The sequence below is a fragment of the Netta rufina genome, assembly GCF_964035555.1.
Source record: "Netta rufina genome assembly, chromosome: 3".
Lineage (NCBI taxonomy): Eukaryota > Metazoa > Chordata > Aves > Anseriformes > Anatidae > Netta > Netta rufina.
The window spans coordinates 11208773-11232760 of NC_140125.1; the positions used below are offsets into that span (position 1 = coordinate 11208773).

A 23988-nucleotide genomic window follows, 5' to 3' on the forward strand; every position below is an offset into this window, starting at 1 on the left:
GACAAAGTGGCTTTGTGCTGTAGTTGCACCTGAACTCTTTGTAATTCCTCTTACCCACAGTCTGTTTCTGATTTTAACTGTGTATGTTGCTGCCAGCTGTTTTAACAGGCACACCCACTTAGCCTCTATTTGTGCGTGTGTGGTGGTGGGGCTTCCTAATTTCAGCAAGCATTAGTAATTTCACTGATCGCTTTCTTTGTCTGGTCTTAGCCTACAGCTCGCTTATTTGTGTAAATGCAAGTTTCAGGTAAAAGTATTCAACTGTTTTTGAAAACAGATTGAGGTGGAAAAATGTCAACTTTGTCCGTGCCAACAGCAAAAGAGCCCTTGTGCCCATTTATGAAGAAGTTCAGTTTTCTTAGGCTTCAGAATGAGGAATTGCTCTCTGACAAATCCAGGTGGGCTGCCTGCATGGCTTTTCCAGCCTGGCTTTCTGTTGACAGCTCCTGACAACCAACTAGAGGCTGCTTGGCAGAGAGAGAGGCACCAGCTGTGTCTGTGCTGGTCCTGCCACCAGCTGGAGAACAGGCAAGATGTAGGAAGAACAGGGAACAGCAAAATGTGGAAGGAAAGTTCTTCTGAGGAAGAACTAAGGAGGTCTGTCCATCTGTCAGAAATGCAGCTCTAACCTCTGGTGTGGCACAGGGATGCACAGGTTTCGTTCTGGCTCAGCAAGCGGCAGGTTGTGTCGTGTGTGAGGTGTGTATTGGCCCGCAAGTGCTCTTTCAAGCAACGTAGGCTAAAGAATTGGCAGAAAGCAGAGATTTATGAGATCCAGCTGTCTTCCTGAGACTTGATGGTTTGCTTGCAAGTGTAATATTTAGCATACTTTTTTTTTTTTTTGACACAAGTAATCCCATCTGCTTACATACATAGCATAACACTGAGAGTGTATCCTGAAATTATTTTAAATGTTGTCCTTTTTAACGTGCATCGTGGGGTGGGAGGGATTGCAGGGAACCACTGCTCTGCAATCTTGGCTGCAGATTTCTTTGAAAAGCTGGGATCTGAACTTCAAAGAATCGGTTCAAGCACTTGAGTTAAAAAGCATTTTTTAAAGATGAGCTCCATTAGCTTTGTCCTGTAAATGCTTTGTACTCACTGCAAGGTACGCTGGGCAGCACAAGTTTGTGGAAAATAGCTTTTCTCTCTTTAACAGCAATTCGGAGTGAAGTAGAGTGAGGGAAGAAATAGCTCTCACTGTAGGTACTTGTGAGCAAAACCAAACAATTGCAAGTGCAGGACCAGGCTCTCGGTGATATTTCCTGTTACGTACTTAGCCTGCTGCAGCAATTTTCTTTCCTTATACAAGCAACTTCAGGGAGAGCTCCTAGTGAGCCTAGATGATAATAATTAAACAACACTTCTTAGTGCTTCGTGGGCCTCAAAGAAGATGAAATTTGTGCTACCTCTAGATGCTTAATTATGGGATTCATTTTATTTGTTACTTTGAGAATGAAGGAATGGTTTTCCCTCATGAGTAGCTTGTTTCATGGAGATGTGGCAGCCTTGCATGGTGAGAGTTTGCAAAAAACTAAGCTAGAGGAAAGCGTAGACAAATGATGGTGCTGCCCCTGTTCAGGAAAGGTGAGTGGCTGTTTCTGTGTACCTAAAAAATGAAAGGTAGTGGTTGGAAGAGAAGAGCTGCTGCCAGTGCCTTTTTCTATGCTTTATCTCCTCAGCAGATTGAATTTCTGCTTCTCCCAGGCTAAACAAGAAACTTAAGCAGACCAAGAGCTGCCCAGAGCGGCCTAGCTTGCTCTATTTATAGCTCTCCCCCTCTCTTGCTGAAGACTGGCACCTTGCCTCTGCAGCCTGGAGGCTGAGGAGCTGAAGTGTGTTCTAAATAAAATCATAACGCATCAGGGATGAAATGCACGAGTCCCCTCTGATGCAGTACCACGGCGTGCTCTGGAAAACCCCTGCTTGGTCCAGGGGCAGGGAATGGAATGTGCTGCTGGGTTGTTTGGCTTTACCATCAGTGACCACATTTACTAAGTATACCTGCTTGGCAGCTCTCGCCCGCTTCCTGTGCAAAACATCCCCATGTGCGCTTGGCAGAGAAGAACCTGTTTATGGACATGGCTGCAAACAGAACGTAGGTATGCGTCACACAGGTTTTTATCAGGTGCCACCCAGTTATTTCAAATCAGGGGCTCTTCTTTCACATCAGTGACACTGATTTTCATCATTCATACGGATCCTTGGTGATTACAGTTTTCTGTGCAGGTATCCTATGTGAGGTCTATAGCTCATACTTTTTGTCACCAAAAAAATAAATTAAGGCTTATCCATGCTTTGGGTTGAATTTCAAGCAAAGTAACACAGGTGATAACTCTGTAGGGGAAGCCTCAGTACAGCGCCGGTGAGGGAGATGAAACATCACCTTTCGTGTCTGACTTCTGAAGTTCATCCGTGGTATGGAAGGTATTCAAAACCAGCATCAAAAGAAACATCAGACAAAAGAAAAGACTGTGAAAGCTTTTGGAACATGGCAGCATTTGAGGATTTACCCCAATAAAGCAGCCAATGTGCTGGTTGATTGAGGACTACAGCATGAGCAGGGGCTGCTTCCCGGAGGCAGCCTGCACGTGGCAGCCCTGCCTTGGAGACCAGCTCGATTTTAAGGTGGGTCACAAGCTGCCCCGGCTGCTCTCTAAGCCAGGTAGCAAGCCCATCGCTGTTAGCTGGGTACAGCCGCAGTTCCTGGAAGAGGTGTGTGCTCCAGTTTTCTCTACCTCCAAAAGATCCGTGTCCTGCCCACCTGTACTCCCAGGCCTGCAGGATGTCAGGAACTCTCCCCACCCCCAGTCACCATCTCCGTGTGAGGGGCTACAGAACCACGCGGCGGTACCTCCAAATTCCCCTGGCAGTAAGAACAGCCTGTCCAGAAGGCGCACACAGGGCTTCCCATCCCACACCCACAGCTCCTTCCTCTGTCGTCAGCGTGCAAGAAGCCTCCCAAGGTTGCCAGCCTCTCAGGACGTTTCCTGATCAGAACATTACACCCTGACCTTAAGCGTGGCAGTGAACCTGAATGTTTTTCATCACTATAAAAAGCCCGTCAGCAGCATAAATAAAACAGGCACAGGCAAGCTCTCCTAGGTTGCCTGGGATTTTAAGGTTACGAAACAGTGAAGACACTCTGAAGCTAGGGGACGCGTGGTTTGCAGAATGGCAGTAAGGCCCATGGTACTTTAAGTAAAGCACAGATGAGGTCTCTGGGTCCCAGCTGCTTCCAGTTTTTCCTCTTGCAGGTAGGGGCTGCCTACGTGAAACCCCCCCGCTAGCTATGTTTGTGTCTCAGAAAATACTTAGGGCACGATTTTTATTATTTTTGTGTGTTAAAGGTTCTATTAATACAACATAAATGCAACTTCATTCTCACTTTGCACAGATGCTAATGACCACGTGTGGTGCAAAGCCTTAAATTCTTATTTGTGGATTTGCTGGGGGCTAAGGAAGCTGTGCCCTCCTACCCCCTTCCCGATACCCTAGGGCATAACGGGGCTGTGCCCCTCTCCTGCAGCTGTAGCTGTTTCTGGCTCTGATTTTGCTGGGATGTTGCTCCAGCATCTGTCCCTCAGAAATATTCCAATGCTAGTGATGTGCTCTATTTATGAGAGGCTTTTTCCCTCCTGCTATCTTCATTTTTTTTTTTTTTTTTGTCTGTTGGAAGATTTCTGAGACAAAGGCAATTTTTTCCTGAGGGTTTCCAGCTTGGAGCACCACGAGGTTCAGGTTTCTAGGCAGCACTGCTGAAAAATAATAAAATGTAGGTGCAGTTAATGAAATCTGCTCAGTTCAGGTGCATCCCATGCTAAACCTCTCATTTTCTGAGTCATCAATCGTCCTGCAGAGCTGACAGAATTTCTCCTTCATGCTTCTTGCTGGTGTAGCTCGGCCAGGCAGGGCTGCCTGCTCAGCAGATGTGGAGACAGACTCCTCCTGCTGCCTTGCAGAAGCGCATGGTGGCACAGGCCTCTGGCATCTTCCTAGCCATCAGCGTTTTCCCTTCCTGACATTCACATTCTCTTCCTCCCACATCTGTTGTTGCAGAACGTGTGACAAACACAAAAGCAGCCACAGTGGTCTTCCAGCCCGGCATCCTGCCTCTTCAGGGGACGTGCGCAGGTAAATAACTACCAAGGAAAAAATCCTTTAAAATGACAACAGCAATTTGGGTTCTAATTTTGATTTACTCCTGAAATTGTCCCAGGCTTCATGCTAAAATGAAGTTGGAGAATGAAATATATGGTTCTACTGAGTTTATGCACAGAAGCTAGGAAGTGAGAATGGTGGAATGCTAATGCCTTTAGAAATAACATCTCAATTTCTAATACAATTTTCTTTTACAATCTTAGTGAGAGAGACAGCTATAAAAAATTACAGCTTTACATACTAATTGGAAAAAATGCAATCTTGGAACAATATCAGAACAAATACTCCACGCATGGTAGATTGCCTTCCATTTATTTCTCCGGGTTTCATATATAAATACATATAACCTAATAGATATATCTGCATTCAGCAAATAAAGCTTTGTACGTGAAGTAACCAGATACGGTACCCAGCACTTCACCACATCCTGTCATTTAATCTCGCTGGCATGAACACAAGCTCTTTTGATCTGTGCTAACTATCTTTATCTCAGCAGAGATCTCAGCCTCCCTATCTGTTATGTTCAAAAAGCTTTAATCAGAGAGTTTAAGCTAGTCTTATTGAATTATATTATTTTTCCTCCCTAAAACAAAGTTACATCAAGCTCAGTTTCCTTCTTTCCATGTACTTTTACATCTGTATTTTGATTAGAAATGTTATGTTTTCAAAAGGGAAAAGAGTCTGTGTTTAGTATGTTTAAAGCCATTCTAATCTAATTTGAGTGCATGGAAAAGAAAAAAAAAAAAAGATATTTCCAGAGCATTTTAACTGAAAGGTGAGTCTAAGTTCATCTGGGCCTGGGGTGCCACATACACTACCCCCACACTACCGCAACAGGGAAAAAATTGAGGTTACACTTCTTTGCCACTGCCCTGCATTGCTGGCACAGTTTTTTTGTTTGGTTGTTCTTTAGCTCCTGAAGATGTGAGACATCCCTGGGGTTAGCTTCTTCAAGACTATTTCCCTCCTCACTCTAGTGGTTGGGGCACAGACCTGGCAGGTCCGATTATTTTGGTCCATCTTCCTTGACTCGCTGTCTGCCTTGTAATAAATCACTGAATTCTCTATTCCTGCCTTGATTTCCTGCTCCCTGCATACCTCTGATCTCTGCAAACTGCAGACGGAGACATAAATTACCGTAAACGTGCCAGTGAGCTGCCTGTAATCGTCCTTTTGCAAGCATTTGTCTTGTGATGTGCCAGGGACACGGCAGGTACTCACCCCTTGTCCGCTGAGTGGCAAGCGCAGGCAGGCAGGTACCGGCAAGCAGATGGATGTCGATGCTTCAGCTTACTCCTGCTACATGCTCCTCTGGTAATTGGTTGCTCTGACCATTGAACAGATGGGAGAGAAACAGGCCTCAAAATCACAAAATGCCTGTCCCAGGGATTTCTTTACATGGTTGAGGCCTTCAGACATGAGTGCTCTACAAAGACCGGGATCTCCCAAACTGGTCTGCTTGCCCTGACCTGGAATTTTAAAAGGTATCTTCTGCTCCTCTGCATTTTAATGCCATTAGGCATAACTTTACTTCAGTTGTGAAATGGTTTGCAGGTCAGGTACCCAGGTGCAGACTAACTCATTCTTTAAATAGTTTAAATGTGATGTTGCACAGTTTTACACAGACACACTTCTTTAAACCTAAGCTACAGACTTACCAGAGGTAGCACAACATTTCACAGTTTAGCTTCAAAATATTGTAGCTGTATCCTCACCAAACTAAATCTCATTCTAAGTCAGAATTAGTTTTGCATTTTCAGCACAGCCAGTGAATCTCTGGAGGTTCAAGAGACTGCCAGAATAAAAGGGGATGCTCTCTGCACTGCCTCTCCAGTAATTGATAGAAAGGGCTTGTGGTGGACACCTGATAAAAATATCCACTTATGCTAAATTATTTAATGGAGTGTATCTGCTGCTCTTGCTAAGACTCATTAAAAGGCCAAAAGGAGCAGTTAGTGTCAGAAGAGGCTGGACTTGAAAACAAAGTAATACCGTTCCTTTATTTTTCTCCATTAGGATGACTGCAGATGCCTTTTCTTTCTGGTCTGTTTTTATTAATTGAACATTTATGCTGCCAATGATTCATTGACCCTTTTGTTACAAGTGGCTTCTAGTATCCTTCTTTGGATTTACACCAGATTCTCAGAAGAATCCTAACAATTTTTGTATTCATCTTGTCTTCTACATGAGAATCTTCAAATGCTGTGTGAACTTTTTCAGTGGCATTATTTTTCTGGGCCTTTGGAGTTGCCACAGCTGGTCTGTACTTCAGGCTGTGGTGCTTAGCATGACCCAGGCTTAAGTGATCAGAAGTAGAACTGCGTATTTTTGGTTGGAATGAGATTTTTAACTCATCTGCACCAACAAGCGTGATTTGGACATCAGCTACACTGGCCATTTTCAAGGCACCCTGGATGATTTTTTGTTACAGCTTTTCTGTTGCTGGGGATGCAAAGTGGGGGCTTTGTGTAACACGGCCAGGCTCCATAAAATCATCTGTCTGTCCTACAAGCAGGTCTGCATGCAGCCTTGCTGGCTGAAGATTTCATTCCTTGTGAATCTTTCTTTTCCTGAACAAGGTGATCATCCATAACCTTGCTGATCTTTCACAGTGTGCACAGCCACTGCTAATGCTGTGTTTTGTGGCATTAGCTACAAAGGGCAGAAGGACGGTTTGCTGGGAATCCTCACGGTTGTGGGCTGAGCTGCACCCTGGTGGCTCTTTCTTCCTGCCCAGCCCACAGCATCGAGTCGTTCCTTACTGCCTTCTGCCGTTCATCTTGTAGTGACCGGAGTTCTGTGAAGCTCTGTGCTGTCACACCGTCCCTCCTCGGGAGTATGGAGCCAGTGTCGGGATTGATTTCATTTCCCGAGCTGTGATGTCATCCAGCTTTCGGTGAACAGCAAAGGCGCAGTGCTCTTTTCCACATGGTTGGCTGAGCCAGGGTTTTCAGCACGGATGGCCTGCCTGCCAATCCAGATTACTGAGTGATGCTGGAGGAACCTGCTGAGAAGGGAGAGAGGCTGTAACCACCTCTCATCCCCTTCAGAGTAACATGGGATGCCTCAGCTGCCCTAAGTGACTAAAAGCTACTTCCCATCTACATGTATGTAGAGCAACACTGTTACTCTTTCTGCTTTATGAGATTTTAATCGTAAGGCACGTTTCAGGAAACAATGAAGTTTACAGATAATCCGGAGGATTTCATTCTAGTATAATTTAATGAGATTCATTTTGCTTTCAAATGTAATAATGTCCAAAGAAGGAGTAGTGTAATTAGTAAATTGTATCATTCAAACCACAGGAATGCAATTGAGGACTCAAAAGACATTACAAAGAGTAGAATAGGGAGAGAATTTGGACATAAAAAATGAACAAACTGCAGCAGACCATTTTTTTTTTTTTTTGCACTGCTGAAGCTGACACAATCTTAGAATTTAGCCCTGGGGATGTCTGAGGATATTAGGGCAGCTTGCACACAGTGGTCTTCTACAAGGACTGTACAAAATCTGTGTTTCTCTGGAGCTCTGATTTTCACCTAAGCAGTGAAAAGCCTGCTTAATCCAAGGCACAATGGCAATTTACTTGTAATTGTCAGCAAGTCTTTTTATGTAGTCACTGGACACCCTGGGCTTCTGCTGATATCGAAACATGTGGCTTCTGTCATGCTTGGAAAGATGATGTCTGGCTGTGACTTAAAAGAATCTCATCAATGTCACTATCCTTGATATGCTGAGTAAGTGCTCTTATTTACCACATTTTAATTGAAAATGTGCCTTGGAAATACATTTACCAAAAATGTTCTGTTAATACAGATCAGATACTGTTCCTCATTCTTTTAATGAAAGGCATCAGAAAGCTTTCTTTTTCACAAAGTCTGTGGGCCTCACTCTCTAAGGTGAAAAGTCAAGGCAGTTCAGCAGTTCAAAAGAAATGTTTATAAAATATTACTGCATGTCTTAAATACAGCAAACATGTTTATCTTAAATAATTATCGTCCTGATAAGAATACTGCAGGTGACCTCAGAACAAAAATCCCGCTTACATGTAAGCACTATGGTTCCAGCCAAGTGGAGACTACAGGATTTGGCCTCCATGTCTGCTCTGCAAAGAACGTTGACTGTGAAGGGGTCGATATATAGCGTGTGCAATGAATGAGATACATCATAATAAAGGAGTAATTATGTTAAAGATGCCTGTCATTTTGACTGTTTTGGCAAAAATATTTAGGATTGTTTTATGTTGTTTTGGGAATGATAGAGAAAAATCAATAATCATTCATAGTCCTCTCAAATGAAATGGCTTCCATTAAGTACTGGATGGCTGTATAGCTTTTCCTGGATAGATTTTTGTATAGATATCCACACATAAAATCATAATATACTTTCACGGTGACACCAACATAAAACAACTGAATTACATAAGCTGTATTCAATCATATTTTGGCTGTGATGAAGACAAACCCTTAACTCCTCATTCACTGCTCTGAAAAACAAACAAGCATCACAGTCATTTTAGGCAGAAAACAAATACATGTACATATATACCTAGCAACCTTAGTGAACTGCCTCTAGAAATTCCAAGATCTATGGCACTGAAGTATACAAACTCTCGTTACTCAAATAAAAGCATAAATCTGTAGCAATTTGGAGGCAGTAGCAAATCTATAACGTGTGTAAACCACCAGAAGGCGACAAAGAGCCACACTGTATGACCGTGAAACACTCCAACCTGTACTGTATTAATGCTGTATGTGGTTATCCACAGACGGTTGAATCTGGACGTTGATCAGCATGTGTTGCATTTTCCTTTCATCTTGTAACTGGAAAAAAAAAAAGGCTTTAGGGAATACGACTCTGGCAGAAATGTCCTACCTAACGTGATAAATCAATTAGTCTATCGATCAACTTCCCTCTCTGTGCTTCCATACCTGTGGCACGTGAATACAAAGGTAGGAAGGAGTTAACGTATGTCAAGTGTTCTGTGGTTCTTGTAGACACCTTGGCAGTCTGGAAGTGCAAACTTTTTATATTTAGGAGTTCAGGTCTTGCTGTTTCTGTTTGTTTGTTTTTGTTGTTGTTTTGTTTTGTTCACATTTATTCTATTGCATTTCTAAGCCTTATAAACTGAATCCCTCTTCAATTTACTTTTACACAGAGTGCACAGTTCTGTAGTTGTACTTGGAAAACTGGACAAGATAAAGGCATTAGGCTGTGTTCTTTAAGAAACAGTTATGAAATTCAGTGAGATGGGTTATACTCCTCTGGTGAGGGATGTGCAGGCAGTAGGGCTACCCCTCCTCACCCCAGTGTTTCCACTATCCGTGTGCGCATCCCCCATACAATCAGAAGGTTCTTAAAGCATCCCCGTGTTTGCTACTTTCATAAGTAATGTTATATCTGAAAAAGCTGCATTTTCAGCCATTTTGGTAGGAACCGCAAACTTAAACCTCTAAATCTCCATGAGGACAAGGCGGTAACAAGACTTGTACAAGTACAACGCCTGAAGAGCTTTAGATACGCTTCCAACATTAGGGGAAAGACTGGTTTGGGCTCACACCAGCCTTACCAGAGCACGGAGCAGCAACCCAAACAATTAATAAAATGCTCACGTTTTGTGCAGGAGCCCCCTGAGGGGCGCCCCGCCCCGTCCCGCCCCGCTCCCTCACAGGCGGGGCCCCAACGGCCGCGCCTCGCGCCCAACGGCCTCTGCGTGACGTCAGAGCCGCGCGACGGAGCGCGCAGAGGTAAGAGCGGCAGCCCCACCTGGGAGACCTCCCTCCCCCCCCCTTCCCGCTCTGCGGCGCGTGGCGCGGCCGTTGGGCGGCCCTGAGGGGACACCGTGAGGGGACGGCCCTGAGGGGGGGGCTTCGTGGGGTCTGTGAGGGCGTTTCGAGGCTGAATAACGCTAAAATTGCGCTGCCGCTTGCGGAGCGTTAAATAGTGAGCGCTAGTTAGTGATTGCTGTGAGAAAAGCCTGGTTTTTTTCCACGGGAAAATCCGCCGTGCACGTGCAGGCCGTGGGTAAAGTGGTTGGGTAGCTCCGTCCCGTCAGCAGGCAGGCAGCAGTTTGTATAAGAGCTCTCGTGAAGGCGAAGCTGTGCTCTTCCTGTGTCACAGCGTCGTGGTTGGACCTTTAGTTGCCACTAGTGACCTACTAGGGGACTCACAAACTGAACTTTAGCTTATGTCGGTTAAAAAGCCTTGTTTTTAACAACTTTAAGGTGTTTGTTGGCATTCTTAGGCTTCCTATCAGAAATGCAGGCGTTTGGATAATTTGCAGAAATCGCACAGCCCGTTTTGACAGGCATGTTTCTAGTTGGTTCTTCATGTGTGCACAGATGATCGGATTTTTATATAAAATGCCAGCGTTTAGCAAAGGTTAGTTTCTTTGTTTTTAATAACATCAGTGGAAAATTGTGGGATATGTATGGGATGCAGTGGTGAGCAGAGAAAAGCATGAAGCCCTCCAAATAAAACAGGATGCTGGAATAGTGCTGGTCACCACGACTGCAGGCTGCAGAACCAGAGCTGGAGAAGGCAGCACAGCAAGAAGAAATAAAGGTGACTGACTGAGGGGTAAGAATGAGAACGAGGCTTCATATTGTGAACTTCAGAACTGATGCCAAAGGGATGTGGTAACGGACTAGGAAAGCTTTGAGGTTGTAGATTCTACTACATTTGTCTGAGCTTCCTTTGCCCACTCCGTTTGCTTTTCTCCATTCTTCGTGCCGGCCTGCTGTGGGTCATCCTGCTGGGCCTTGGGGTGCACACTGCATTTAGTTACCTCTTCACACAGGCAGTGTTATTCTCACTCACTTGTATAAGCTCAATTTTTCTCTGCTGGAAAATTGTTTTGCTGGGTTCCTTTTTGCCTATATTCTCTATTCTCCCAGTTCTCTATTCTCCCTCCTGTGTCAGGCTATCGTGACTGCCATGCACTTTCTTCCTGTGTCAGGCCAGCGCGCATCTCTTCTCCATCCTACAAAGATTTCTTATTTAATTCTCTCCTTGTGAAAACTCCATGTCCCAGGTTAGTTTTCTGTATTATTCACTCACTTCAGTGATATTCTGCATATCCCTTTTCTTTGCTGATAGGGGTTGTTCTCCTTTTTGTCAGTTTATTAGTTATTAGTTAGTGTCTAGAGGAAACAAGTGGCAGCAAATTTTGGTAGCAGCACTAAACTCCATGGTTTGGAGCGTGTGTCAGCTGCGGACTGGAGGCTGGTTATTTTCGGAGAATTTTGGTTGGACAGAAGTATTGACTGCTGTCACAAACAAATTGGGTTACAGATAAATTGTCAGAGTGGTTCAGACTATGCAAGGGGACAGCATTTTGCTGTAGAAGTTCCTGAGAGGTTCAGTGCGACCAAAAGTATTTTTTAGAGACCACTTTAGACATTCAAATTTAACATCACGTTAAAGTCCCAGTCTTGAATTGGGCAGTGCTAAAATAGTCTGGAGTGTGAGAGCTCTTTGGAAAACCTCTCACTAGGAAGTGTTCTGGACATACCTAAAGAAAGCTGTCTTTATCCTTGTACTTGTTGATGGAAGTACTAACAGGTTCGAGCTGAGCAAGAGCCAGTGTATGCTGCATTTGTCCAGCAGAGGAAATGACGGTGTCATCGGCCTCGTGGAATCCAGGACAGCTGATGACACTCCACAGAGAATAAAAATGTTTTGGGAATCATACAGATCAAGTTGAAGGTTTATATCAAAGCTGGTTTCTGTGTATATAAGGGGCTGAAGTGAATAAGGGCCAGGATGAGATACCCCATTTCTCACGTCATATCCCCCATGGGCTGAAGCGTTAAGGCTCACTTGCAATATTAGTCCTTTCCTTGAAATTTTGATAGTCTTTTAAGACAGAGCAAAATAAACTTTGCGGATCCTCTGAGGCTGAAGAAATTGGATCTCAGTGCCATCAGCCAGAGCCTGTGGCCGTGGGCTGTTTAACAGGGTATTTTTGTGCACATTGGGACACAGACTGGAGCCTAGCTTCGGAGGTGGGCTTGAAAATGATTGCTTGGTTGTTGCCCATTTGCATTGTAGCGCAAGGGGCATGTTGGAGAGCTCAAGTTGGGATATTTTTAAGGGGATCAAGATAAGCCTGTTGGTGCATACTTGATATTTCATGGTAGGCTTAATCGCTTTTGCAATGGAAATCTTTCTTGCAAACAAGACTGTGAGTTGGTGTTTCAAGAGTGCTCTGACTACTTGTACTAGATGCACTCTCCAGCTGCCCCAAGCTGGCTTGAAGGGCATCAGTGGCAAAACAGGTCTGTGGACACGGTGATGAGTAGCAGGTAACTAAGGAGTTGTTACGCTGCAGTAATGCTGAGGAGTCTCTCTCACAGATCAGAGCCTATTGTACTACAGCTTTGCAAATAGAATGGGTATCTCTGTCCAAAATAAAATGGGTTTCTTTGCCCCAAAGAGGTTTGTAATCAAAGAACTTTGTTGTTATCTCTGGTAGATTTAAATTGAAATGCTTGTTCTGTGTTCCAAGTGCTTGGTCCTACAGCTGTGGCAGGGAACTCAGGTTAGAGCAGAAGGGACAGACTCTGCTGTGCTTGCATATCACCTGCATTTGCTGCAGGTTGAGAGTCGGAACTCCAGAGAGGGAGGACACTCATTCTCCTGAGAGCTGGTGGAGATGGTTGATCATACTGATGTTGCTAGTGCATTTGATTTAAGTTTGAAAGCATTTTAGCTACCCGGATCAAAAGGGCTTGGGTTTCTTTTGGTTTTCTTCATGTAGCCTGCAGATATTAATGAAAAGGAAGAAAGTCTCATCCGATTTTTGTTAGCTGAATGATCTTAAAAAAAAAAAAAAAAAAAAGATTTGAGCTCAATATGAAGATAAGGCCTTCTAGTGCTTAAAAAAACACAAGAGTTAACATGAAGTGTTGAGATGCATTAGTAAATGCAAAGGATGCTGAGTTACTTCTGTTTTTTGTTTGCTTGTTAGAAACTATTTCAGACATAATTTTTATCCTGAACATGCATTTTTAATTCCAGGTGAAAACCATGTGCGTGACACTAAGAGCATATTTTAATTCTATCTTTAGTGGATTCCTGTTACCACCTCGATCTATGCCTGTAACTTCTGTTACCTTCACCATGCATCTTCAGTGAAATCTCTCACAGGTGTACCCAGGGCCTAATTAGGGTTTATATCACAGAATCACAGAATTTCTAGGTTGGAAGAGACCTCAAGATCATCTTTCAGTATGAGAGATACGATTTTGGTCTTGGGGTGGGCAGGAGGGAATGTTTGTTTTTTGTTTTTTGTTTTTTTTTAAGCCAGCTGGCAGTTGATTTCTGAGGCTTGTGCTTAAGCACCACGTAAATTCAGAGAATATTCATAAAAGCCACCTGCAAATTATCCACAGTTCTACTTTTTCCTTTTCTTACCTTTGTGTGCCAGCCATGGTTGTGCTTTTCTTGAAAGGAGGAGTCTGCAGAGTTTTTTTTCCTTCTCCTGGCAGATAAATATGGACATAGACAATTTTGCTAATTGCTTTGTGTGTAGTCATCTGCTTTTTTACTATAAAATTCCTTAACGCAGAATTTAATGCAGTTAGATCTTAGATCAATAGCCATGTTAGCACTGCAGCAAACTGCATTTAGTCATTTTTATATAGTCTGCAGAAGATGACATTTCTCTTGCTTTCCCCTTTTCATGTTTCTTTTATGTATTTCTTTTCCAATGTTTCTGTCCCTCCCCCTTCTGAATGCTGAGTGTATTCCTCACTGTTTATACTGTGTTAACGGGAGAGAAAACAAGATGTTCCTTGCTTTCTAAGTAGTTCACATAAATGTAGTCATGTTGGTGAATAAATGAGAATTACCACCTGTGAAAACTCATTTTCTGGCACTTCTTAATCAGACTTAAATGCAATTAAACCCTTTTCATGAGAAAACTTGTTACTTTTGTGATTTAAATTTCTTTTCTTCCTCAAGTACAGTATCTCTTCTAGCCTTTTTTGCCCCCATAAACTACATGAGAGTTTTTGAGCTCAGAGTTAAAAGGGAGAGGTGTTTTGGCTGGATGTTATGAAGTCATGCCACGTTTTTCATCACTTCTGGTTTGCCTCATTGTCCTTAATCAAAGTAGACCTTTTCTATTTTATGCTTATGGGTTGTGAACTTTCCTTTCTGTTCTCAAAATTAAAGATCTTATAAAGTACTATCATTACACAACCGCAGTTTACGCGTTCTGCATTATGTTATTACTTGATAATGAAAATACTTTCTTATCCGTATTTCCCCGAGTTTTCCCCATTATTCAAATGTTTATCCAGCAAATATTTTCATTATCTTCACTTATCTTAATATTTGCACTATGTCTAATTTTTGAAGTCGGATCTCTGTGGCAAATAAAATACAGTTGAAATCCAACAAAGAAATCCTGTGCAGTAAACATCCACTTCAGGAACAGAATTAAAATTCTGCTTGCATGAAGTGCATAGGGAAACACTTGTAGTGCTTTGAGGAAATCTTGTTTGTGGTTTAATCACTGAAACATAGCTATCGAGGGCAGCGTAGCCTTTAGGCATGTTTACAGAGCCACTGATAGGTCTTAGTTCCTTGCATCCTTGGCTTTGTCATTCAGCAGGTGTGACTGTGAAGTCTGTCTGTTGATTTTGGCAGAAACACTTTCCGGTGTCCTTGTTTTCTGATGCAGTGTAAAGTTTGTTCTTGTTGATTTAATGCTCTCAAAACTATTTTAGGCTGTTGACTGCTGCCGTATTGTTGGCATGTGCCAACGCTGCAATGTATCCTGCTTAGAGATTAGTAATGCCGAAACAATAGTCTAATGAAAAGAGAGAAGTCCCTACACAGCAGGAGGAGGAACTTGCTCTAGTTCCCATTGAAATGAACAGAAAACACAAGTCCAGCAAACTCTTCCTTCTCCCAGGGCAGCAGCAGCAGACAGCCTGTGCGTGGTAGACTTCATGGTAACGTGCAGCCTTGTTCCATGGAAGGCTGAAGCAGTTTTTCCCTTTCTTTGCTAATTAAATGCGAAGTAAATACATCATGTTACCAGGGCAGCTCTTTCTGCTTCATGAGGCAGCAATCAGAGAAAAATGTATTTTGGGCTGCATCTGTTCTTTCCTTCTATCTTCCTGTAGTTTTTCTGCCTCGTTCTTTAGGTCTAGCTTGGGATACTGAGAAGAATGTCGTGTATGTTGCAGTGCCTGTTTGTCCACATTTTTTTTTTTTTATCACATTTTTTTGTGGTAAAAAAGTTGGGACTAGTTTTGGTGACATATTCCTGCTGTAGGAATTTGCTCTTTTTTTTTTCTGTTGTTGCTGGTGCTGGATGGCCTGATACAGGGAGAGAGAAAAGTTGGAATTTGTCAGTGTTTTCACACGTGTCTGTAAAATTTAGACCGTAGTAGATAAGGGATCGGAGAGAATGGCAAAGCCCCATATATTGTTGGATTGGATTACACCTCTGTCCCTGTGTGAGTAAGTATAGTAACTGTGTGCTGACAGATAGCTTCTAACCAGGCTTAACTGTATCAGCAGCTGGGAGAGTCTAGTTCCTTCTGTAGCTTTGCATGGTTTTTGTGCTGCTTTTTAAGACTACAACACAGCAACAGAGACAGTGGACTCGCTCAGTCAGCGTAAGAAGGGTGCAGGTAGCCAGGACAGAATGAAATGCAAACAATATTATGATAAAGGGCAGAAATAACTGTGTTGGTATCTCGCCTTTCTGTGACAGTATCTCGTCAGTTCAACTCAGCTTTCTTGCTCAGATATGCTGCAGGTGGCTGAAATGGTATTTAGATGGAGTGAGTTAAGTGCTGGGGTAGCGAGGGGACCTTCAACAAATTGTAACACTATACGAACTCTGACCAGGATGCAAAGTCATGCAGCAGAATAGGATTATAATTCTAAACCGTGCAAATAACAGCAGTGGAACTGGGCTTGTTAGCTGGCTGATCATATGCTTGGCATCGCGCTGCTGTGGTTAAAAACAAGTTGTAGGCAAGCCTGAGTAAAATAGCTCCACACTGTTTTTCCTCCCAATCTTTGTCCTGCTTGACCTCCAGCAGCCAACATAAATAAAAAGAAACCTCTCTCACACAAACCAAGCTCCTGCCAGGAAAAGGGAAAGATCAAACCTTTAAAACAAACTCCAGCGATGTGACAGCTGTTTGCTGTTTCCTTGCTGTTTGCATGGGCTGTATGGCTTGGTGTTCATAGATCAAACTTGCAAAGTGCAGTTTCTCCAACCGATGCTCTCGCCCCCTGTACTCAGCAGCTGGCAGTGAGATTATCACGCTGACCCCACGTAGAAGGGGCTATGGTGCTCCAGGTGCTCACGCTGTTCTTGATGCAGCCCAGCAAATGGGCAGGAAAATGATATATTTCATTTCTTTCCTTGTAACATTTTTTAAAAAATCATTGCTCAATCAGTAGAAGCTGTAGAAAATAACACAGCTTTAAGTAACATCAACTCCCCAAGATAATAAGTGATTTATGATTAGAGAGGAATTAAGATCTTGATCGTAAGCCAGCAGCCAGATGGCTTGGCAGTAGCCATGCCATGTTACCACGAATGCTGGGATCAAAAATGGAAGGCTCTGGGATTTTTCACATCCTTGCTGATCTCACAGTTGCTTTGCATAGATATGTCCTCAAGATTTGCAGCATATTCTGAAATCAAAATGAGCTCAGCATCATTTACTGGTAGAGTTATATCGCAGATTATAATACCCCATAGAGAATTCCAAAAACAGGGTCTAGAAGCAGAGTTTCTTGGACCAAATCCTAAATTTAGGATTGGAAGATGTAACTGACCCTGACATAACTGGTGCTGGATAACTGCTCTGAGGCTGAAGTAATGTCTGTTCCTAAGATGGGCTGAAGCCCTGTCGCTGCTTTCTTAGTGCTCTGCCTGTTGCTTGGTGCAGCTCTCTGTGTACCGTGATTTATGGAGCACTTTTTTTACACAAGCAAATAATTTCTGTCACAGACCATAAAAGTTAAAAACTGGTTTAGGGCTGGTACAAGAACAGGTACTCCAGTCACGTCATTTGTAGTGCTCCTTCATGCAGTTCTGCGCATCGGTTGAGAGAGATCCCTGAAACCACAGGACCTTTAACTGTGTCAGCACTGATGTTACTTGCTAGAACTCTTCAGAAGATGTTTTTTGTAATGTTTAATGTATAAATGTTAACACTGTATTTTAAGAGTCTTTTTGAGTCTGTAGGGAGGATTATTAGTTCTGTTTCTTTTTTCCAGATGGAAACGTCAGAAGATGATATTAACGCAGAAGAATATCCCACTGAAATTCATGATTATCTTACAACATTTGAAAAATCTCTTAGTTCTGTAGATGAGATGCTGAAGACAATGATGTCTGTTCCTAGAAGTGAGCTTCTCTACAAGGTAAATCATCTTCCTTTTGACAGCCTTTCTGTTATTAAAACAGGAGTAGTTTGGAACCTGAATTGAATAAAAGGGTCTGTTTGGCTAGCCATTGTACAGACAAATAACAAATATGACACTTCCTACCCTGTTTACATTGCTAAGGTACCCAGAGGGTGTTACAAACGAAGCAATGAAATATATGTTCTTCTAAGGTAAAAAGTGATGATTCTACCAGCAAATCGTTTAGGTAAAGGGCATTCCACCTTATTCCAGATCTTCCTGAAAGTGCATGCTAGTTTTCTGGACTGGAGAGCTCACTAACAGTTGTCTGAGACCTTTTTGCTACAAACTTTCGTGGAACTTGGTTAATACAGAAGGATGCAAAGATGATTTGGCAACACTAAGGATTGATCTTCTGATTCTAGAAGTCCAGACTTGCAGAATCTGATGCTTGAAAACCTGAGCTCTCTCTTCTAGCTGTGTTATAAGCACAAGTCTGAAAAATTTGTGTTGTTTCATCAGGACACAAAGGTAGAGGACGGTACTGCTTGAAGACCTCATACAAGCCTGCCTTTTAACATTTAAGATCTAACATGTAACTTCCTTTTTTTTTTTTTTTTTAAGGCAAGAAAAAGCTAACATGTGAGGGAACTTCTTTATTCTCTGAGGATTTCTAACATAAATAAATGAAGAAAATGGTCTTGACAACACCAATCTTTTGACAGTATCCATGTTTTGGAACTAGTGCGCTGTACAATGATCTTATCAGAGTTTCTGGAAATCCTATAGGACTAAAACAGTAAATTGACTTTGACAGTTGGATGGGGAAAAAAAAAAAAAACACAACTCATTACCTTTATTCTTCCTTTGCTGTGCAGCCCTTAGTATTCCAGCATGCGTTGAACACAGTCTAACATGTGTAGTGTTAACGTTCATACTTGCATTTGAGCTTCAGCAATTGTAAGACGTTATTTTTAATTCCAGTGGTAGCAGAAACTATTTTGAATTAAGTTTCTGTGGAAAAAATAGGGACTTTCCCTGACTATGGGAACAATAGTCTGAGCTATGTGCTAATCGATTTTGTGCTTTCGGCTATCTGGGATTGTGGCATTTAATATCGAACTGGAAAAATGGTGTGAATACTTGAAGAGGAGGGAATGGTTCTGTGATGGCAGGAAAGTAGGCTTGGATATGTTCTTAGTGAACTTGTGTTTGTTTTTGTTTTTTTAAGTGCTCATTCAGTGTATATGAATGCATTCATGTACAATTATAAAATGGGAATTTTACTAAAATCTGTGCACATCTTGCTTAATGTGTAATTTTTTTTTTTCATTCTAGTTAGAGCCTCTTGAGCAAGCAAAGCTGGATTTGGTTTCAGCATACACATTAAATTCAATGTTTTGGGGTAAGTATATGATAAGAAATAGTTCAAATGATCACCATTTGAACATTTCTAGACAGCTGCAAACATTAAATAACCATATTTCATAGCCAAATAATTAGAAACTAGTAATTACCCTGAGGACCCAAATTACTGCCATTCTTGGGGTAAATGATGTTGAAAATCCAAATCAAAAATTGCTAATTACAAAGGCTGACTTTGTACATGCATGAAGATCTTTGTGCCTTTTTTTCCTGTTATTGGCAACCTTTTCAGTCCTTCTTGAAAGGACAAGGTTTAACCACGCTATGTATTTTTATTTATTTATTATATATATATGCATTTTTAAACTGCAATATTTCGTGACCGTAGTGCATCAGATACTTAACCATACAGTTAACACTAGGGTTAATAGTTTTATGTGGAAACTACACTTCCCTATATAACCAATTGACTGGGCCCTTGGTCATCACAGCCTTCCATTTCAAAAAAATGTGTTTTCTTCTTGTAGTGTACTTGGCTACTCAGGGAATCAATCCAAAGGAACATCCAGTGAAACAAGAACTGGTAAGATTCTTACGATGCATGCTTTGCCTACTTTACTTTCCCAGGACAGTTAACTCACACAGAAATCAATGTATATTTAAAATCTATGTTTAAAATTGGTATGTTGCCATAATAGTGCGCATATGCTACATAGTGTTACATCATTGCCTGTTCATATGCCCTGTTGGGTTCTCTAAATTAAGGAAGTCGTATTTTCAGTTCCCAACAATACGGTTTAAAGCATCACTGTAGAGCCTGCTGAAATAAGAACAAGATAAACAGTGTCATCATCTTATTTGTTCCCCACCTTTGTTTTGAGAATTGAATTCTGAACAGAATAGCTTTTCACTTGTATCTGTTAAATGGAAAAATGTTACATGTCTGATAATAATTTATCACTTCCAATATGGCATTTTTTTCTTATAAATACTTGGAATCATGTTAATCTCTGAGGCTGCCTTTTCTTGCTTTTGTGTGACTCTGAAAGTATAGTGTGGTTGATTTACTAGCAGAGACGGGAAAGAGCCCCCCCCTTCCAAGTCCTCCATTAATTCATTTTCTCAGCAGTAAAGAATCTAGTTCAGCAACAAAGCTAAAAGCTTTTTTGGCACCAGTTGTATGTGTATTGTCCAGTAACTCTGCATTAGTGACATATTTACAACCTATAATAAATCTTTTAGGTTTGTCTCTATATTCCATTTAGATGCATGACTACAGTATAGAAACCCTGGTATCTTGAAAATTCTGCTGACTTAAAAAAAAAAAAAAAAAAATCAAATAGCGTGAAGAAAAAAATAGAAATCAAAACTTACAGCTACACATTTTAATTCCTGTATAAATGAAAACATTAAATCTGGGCAATTGTCATATACTTAGATTAAATGTAATCCTTACGTAACCTGGGCAATGGAAGATAGGACTGAAAAATGTGGAAGGCTGAATAGCAATACTTCTATTTTTAATTTTGTGAGATTTTCAGTAGTCTAGACTGTATCATATTAAAAAATGGATCAGTTAATATTTCATGAGCTTTCAATCAGTTTCTTGTTCCTCCTATATTATATAGCGTCTGAATATTGCGTTAATTTAGCTATACTAAAAATAAATTGTAACTCTTCTGCTGTGGATATTTTATGCTGGTATTTTACTTCACAATTGCCAGTCATTTTAACTTGAAGAATGAGTGAATTATCATAGGCTAGATTCTTATCCAGGTTTCTTTTCCTTTTACAAGTATGAAGGTGAATGAATGTGCTTTCCTTCCTTCCAAGAACATCGTAATGTTCTTATTTGTGTGGAAAGGGAGTAAAAAAGACTGTTCTGTCATGATTGTTTTGCTTTTAGAATTGCTCCTTCTGTATATACAGAGAGTACACTGGAATTCAAACGATATTAATAAAGCTCACATTCAAGCTATCAGAGTTCATTTCTTTTGCCACTTTGACATCTGTCAGCTCCTTCTTCCCATGCCGATACACGTAGGCTTGCCACCTGTTCTCATTCGCCATATCAGTCACCAAAGAAATACTGCAGTCTGTCATGATTTCGGGCTCTGTAAGGCTGTCTTCATTAAAGCTAGGTTTTTGGTATGGAAAGAGTGTCCAACTTTTTGACAAATCATTTGCTTGTATGGGTCACTGAAGGACTGAAAATCAGTTTTGTAGTGTAGATTTTGTAACTTATGTTCCTGATTAAAAAGGCTATCAATGGCTGTGTGGGTTATCAGCATGTATTTAGTTATCAGTATCCTTCTATTAATCCACACTTGCACATTACTTTACCTGACACATGAATTGGATGTGCTTTACGCACATATTACTGTTGTTTGTTCAGTAATACCTAAAGACCCTCAAGTTCAAGACCATAATTGGACTAAACATCTAAATGTGAAATCTGTCAGCCAAGTTATGTATTTTACAGAATTAGTGTAAATGTCCCCTCTACTTAGTGGAGAGTAGCAGGCACTTCAGAGGGTGATTCCTGTCTTAAAGGGTTTTAATTACACCCTCAGAGTACCCTTGTTTATCGATCACGGAACTGGCTGAGGATGACTTGGTACATAGATTATTAAATTGGGACGTGGCTGAATCGGAGCCATGCTTTGTTTAAAAAAGCGCAGACACTAAATTGTTATGATAGACTAAGGATGACAAGAAAGGAAAGTATTCCCTCGCTTTATGGAATGACAGTGGAAACAGACTTTTTAGTTATTTACGGTCATGAAAGAAACCTCTGGTACAGCTGGAAATCATGGGCCAAATTCCTAATCACGTTCAGTATCTTGTGTTTTAACTTTGCAAGATAAATAAAATTCTGTTGTCTCACTGTAAGTTTGTAGTATTTCATGTTCACTTGGTGATGGGTGTCAGGCAAATATTCGTGCAGTAGATATCTGTGATGGAAAATCAGCTAAAAGGGAAGCCTGAAGTTTGCAAAGAGTCTGATATATATTTAGAAGATGTGATTTTTTTTCTGTGTATTATGGTCACAGAAGTATGCCATGTGGAGTGCTTCTACTCATTGATTTTACTTTAGCAGCAATCTTGAAAGAATGGTGTGAAATGTGTGTTGTTTTTTTTCTAGGAGAGAATAAGAACATATATGAACAAGGTCAAAGAAATAGCAGACAAGAAAAAGGCATCTAAACTTGATAAAGGAGCAGCTTCCAGATTTGTAAGAAATGCACTGTGGGAACCAAGCCCTGAAAATGAACGTACCTCCAAAACTCCTGCTAAAGGAAAAAAGAGAAAGATGGACTAATTTTTTATAATATAATAAATCCTTATATAATCAGAGACTCCTAGAATTACCGAAATGTGGTTTGTAAGCTGTATGAGTTTAACAGAAGTGCTATATAACAACATTTTGATGAAGTTATACTTTAAAAAAAAAAAAAATAATAATAATAATAATTTACAGGATTGTATTTTGTCTAGAAGTTATCACTGAGGTAATCACATTATATGTACATCTGATGTATCAAATGTGCCATTTGATGCTAGAGAAGTAACATTTCATTATTCAAATGATGATGACCTGACATAAACTTGCTGGTAATGGATACTAGTGTTGTTTTGTTATAATGCTTAAGAATTATCTTTTTTTACTGCTGAATGATTGACACTTTTTATATGTATTTAATTTCCTGAATATTAAAACTAGTCTCAAATGATGCTGTCCAGTTTGTGGTGTTTATGTTAATAAAAAAAAGTTTACTTTCCCACTGTCAGTTGTGTGAAATGCTGCATTCATAGTGTATGTAAGGTTTATTCACTGTGTTAAACTGTTTCCTTTTCAGCTTCTGGACTTGAATTTGTGCCATATTCCTTTACTTCTGTTGCCTCTGAGGAAACTGATCTTCAAGGGCTATGAGCAAAGAGCCTGAATTCCACGCTAAGCCCCTGTGTCAGTCAATAGAAAAAAAAACATAACCCAAGAGGGTTCTTTGTAGGGGCTGAACAAAGGAGCAGCCAGGGGACAGCTATTAGGAAATAGCACAGGCAGGAACTTGATTGGAATTTTGTCTGCAGCGCTCATCTCTCACTGCTGACACAGAGAAGTGTGCTGTGAGGTGGTAGGAGTGTGGTTATTCATTGCTATTTCTCAGATCTTCAGTGGGGAAAGCATTCTCTGGTACAGTTCAAACTACTCTTCTGCCTTGCAAACTATTCGTTTCCCTCAGATAAATCCAGTACACCTACTATAGTACTGCAAGCTGGATGATTTACAATTGATTACTGTGGTCCTTAGAGTCGTACTGCATCGTGCAATGCAGAATCAGGACTAATTTGAATGAGGTGCTAAAATGAAGGTTCTCTTGTCATTGGATATCTGATAATAAATATTTAAAATATTATCAAGTTTAATAAACTCAATTGTGTATTGTAGAAACTTTTTCAGTGACTAATATGAATGTACATGTTTTTGTTTGTAATAAAATCTTTGAATAAATAGCACTTCCTTCAATCTGGTTAAAGCAATCTAACTAAGGGAATTTGCTTATATAGATGCTCACGCAGGCACCTAACTGCAGCCTCCAATCTACGGGACTACTTGTGCATATACGTGTCAAAGCCCCGTAAACGTTTGCCAGCTGAAAGCTAAAATTGAGACTGATTCGTTTCTACAGGTTAATGTCAGAGTTATGCAAAAAAAAGAGCGCTGTTAGACTCATGAGTCTTCTGTTGTGATTAAAGCTAAAAATGTGAAAGACTCCAAGTGTGTTCTCAACAAAGACAGCAATACTCATGTAAAGCAGCTCTTCTCTTGGTGTGTTCGGATAGGTTTGGGCAATTTATTTGGAAATCTGTCCTGTTCTGCAACCCTTTTGAACTTACTGCTGCAAATGGTGGCTGTAGAATATAATCAGAATTCTGAACTTGTGTGGGTGTAGATACTTTCATATGCAAAGCATGAGTTTCAAAATGTCAATCTCAAACACAGTTAATGTGTGTTTTTTTTTTTTTTTCTAATTTAGAGGACAGATTTCCTATGAACTAATTAGTAATAAA

General features: G+C 41.0%; 1 protein-coding gene across 7 annotated transcripts; it reads left to right on the plus strand.

The window, feature by feature from the left end:
• Positions 1-3105: 3105 nt before the first annotated feature.
• Positions 3106-22706, plus strand: C1D (C1D nuclear receptor corepressor). Of its 7 annotated transcripts, XM_084283553.1 has the most exons (6): positions 3106-3257; positions 4060-4134; positions 17422-17568; positions 18889-18955; positions 19443-19498; positions 22061-22706. In XM_084283553.1, the coding sequence occupies exons 3-6, from the start codon at positions 17422-17424 to the stop codon at positions 22235-22237; spliced, it is 447 nt and encodes a 148-aa protein (XP_084139679.1). In that variant the 5' UTR covers positions 3106-3257; positions 4060-4134; the 3' UTR covers positions 22238-22706. The 7 variants fall into 7 exon arrangements, with proteins under 7 accessions (XP_084139679.1, XP_084139681.1, XP_084139680.1 ...); XM_084283555.1 differs by lacking the exons at positions 3106-3257; positions 4060-4134 and adding an exon at positions 9840-9908; XM_084283554.1 differs by lacking the exons at positions 3106-3257; positions 4060-4134 and adding an exon at positions 9928-10740.
• Positions 22707-23988: the final 1282 nt, after the last annotated feature.

Bases quoted from the DNA above. Each gene is read 5' to 3' on its own strand.
- C1D (XM_084283552.1), top strand. The intron at 18,956-19,442 runs GTAAGTATATGA...TTCTTCTTGTAG, and splicing joins ATTAAATTCAATGTTTTGGG to TGTACTTGGCTACTCAGGGA. The intron at 19,499-22,060 runs GTAAGATTCTTA...TTTTTTTTCTAG, and splicing joins ATCCAGTGAAACAAGAACTG to GAGAGAATAAGAACATATAT.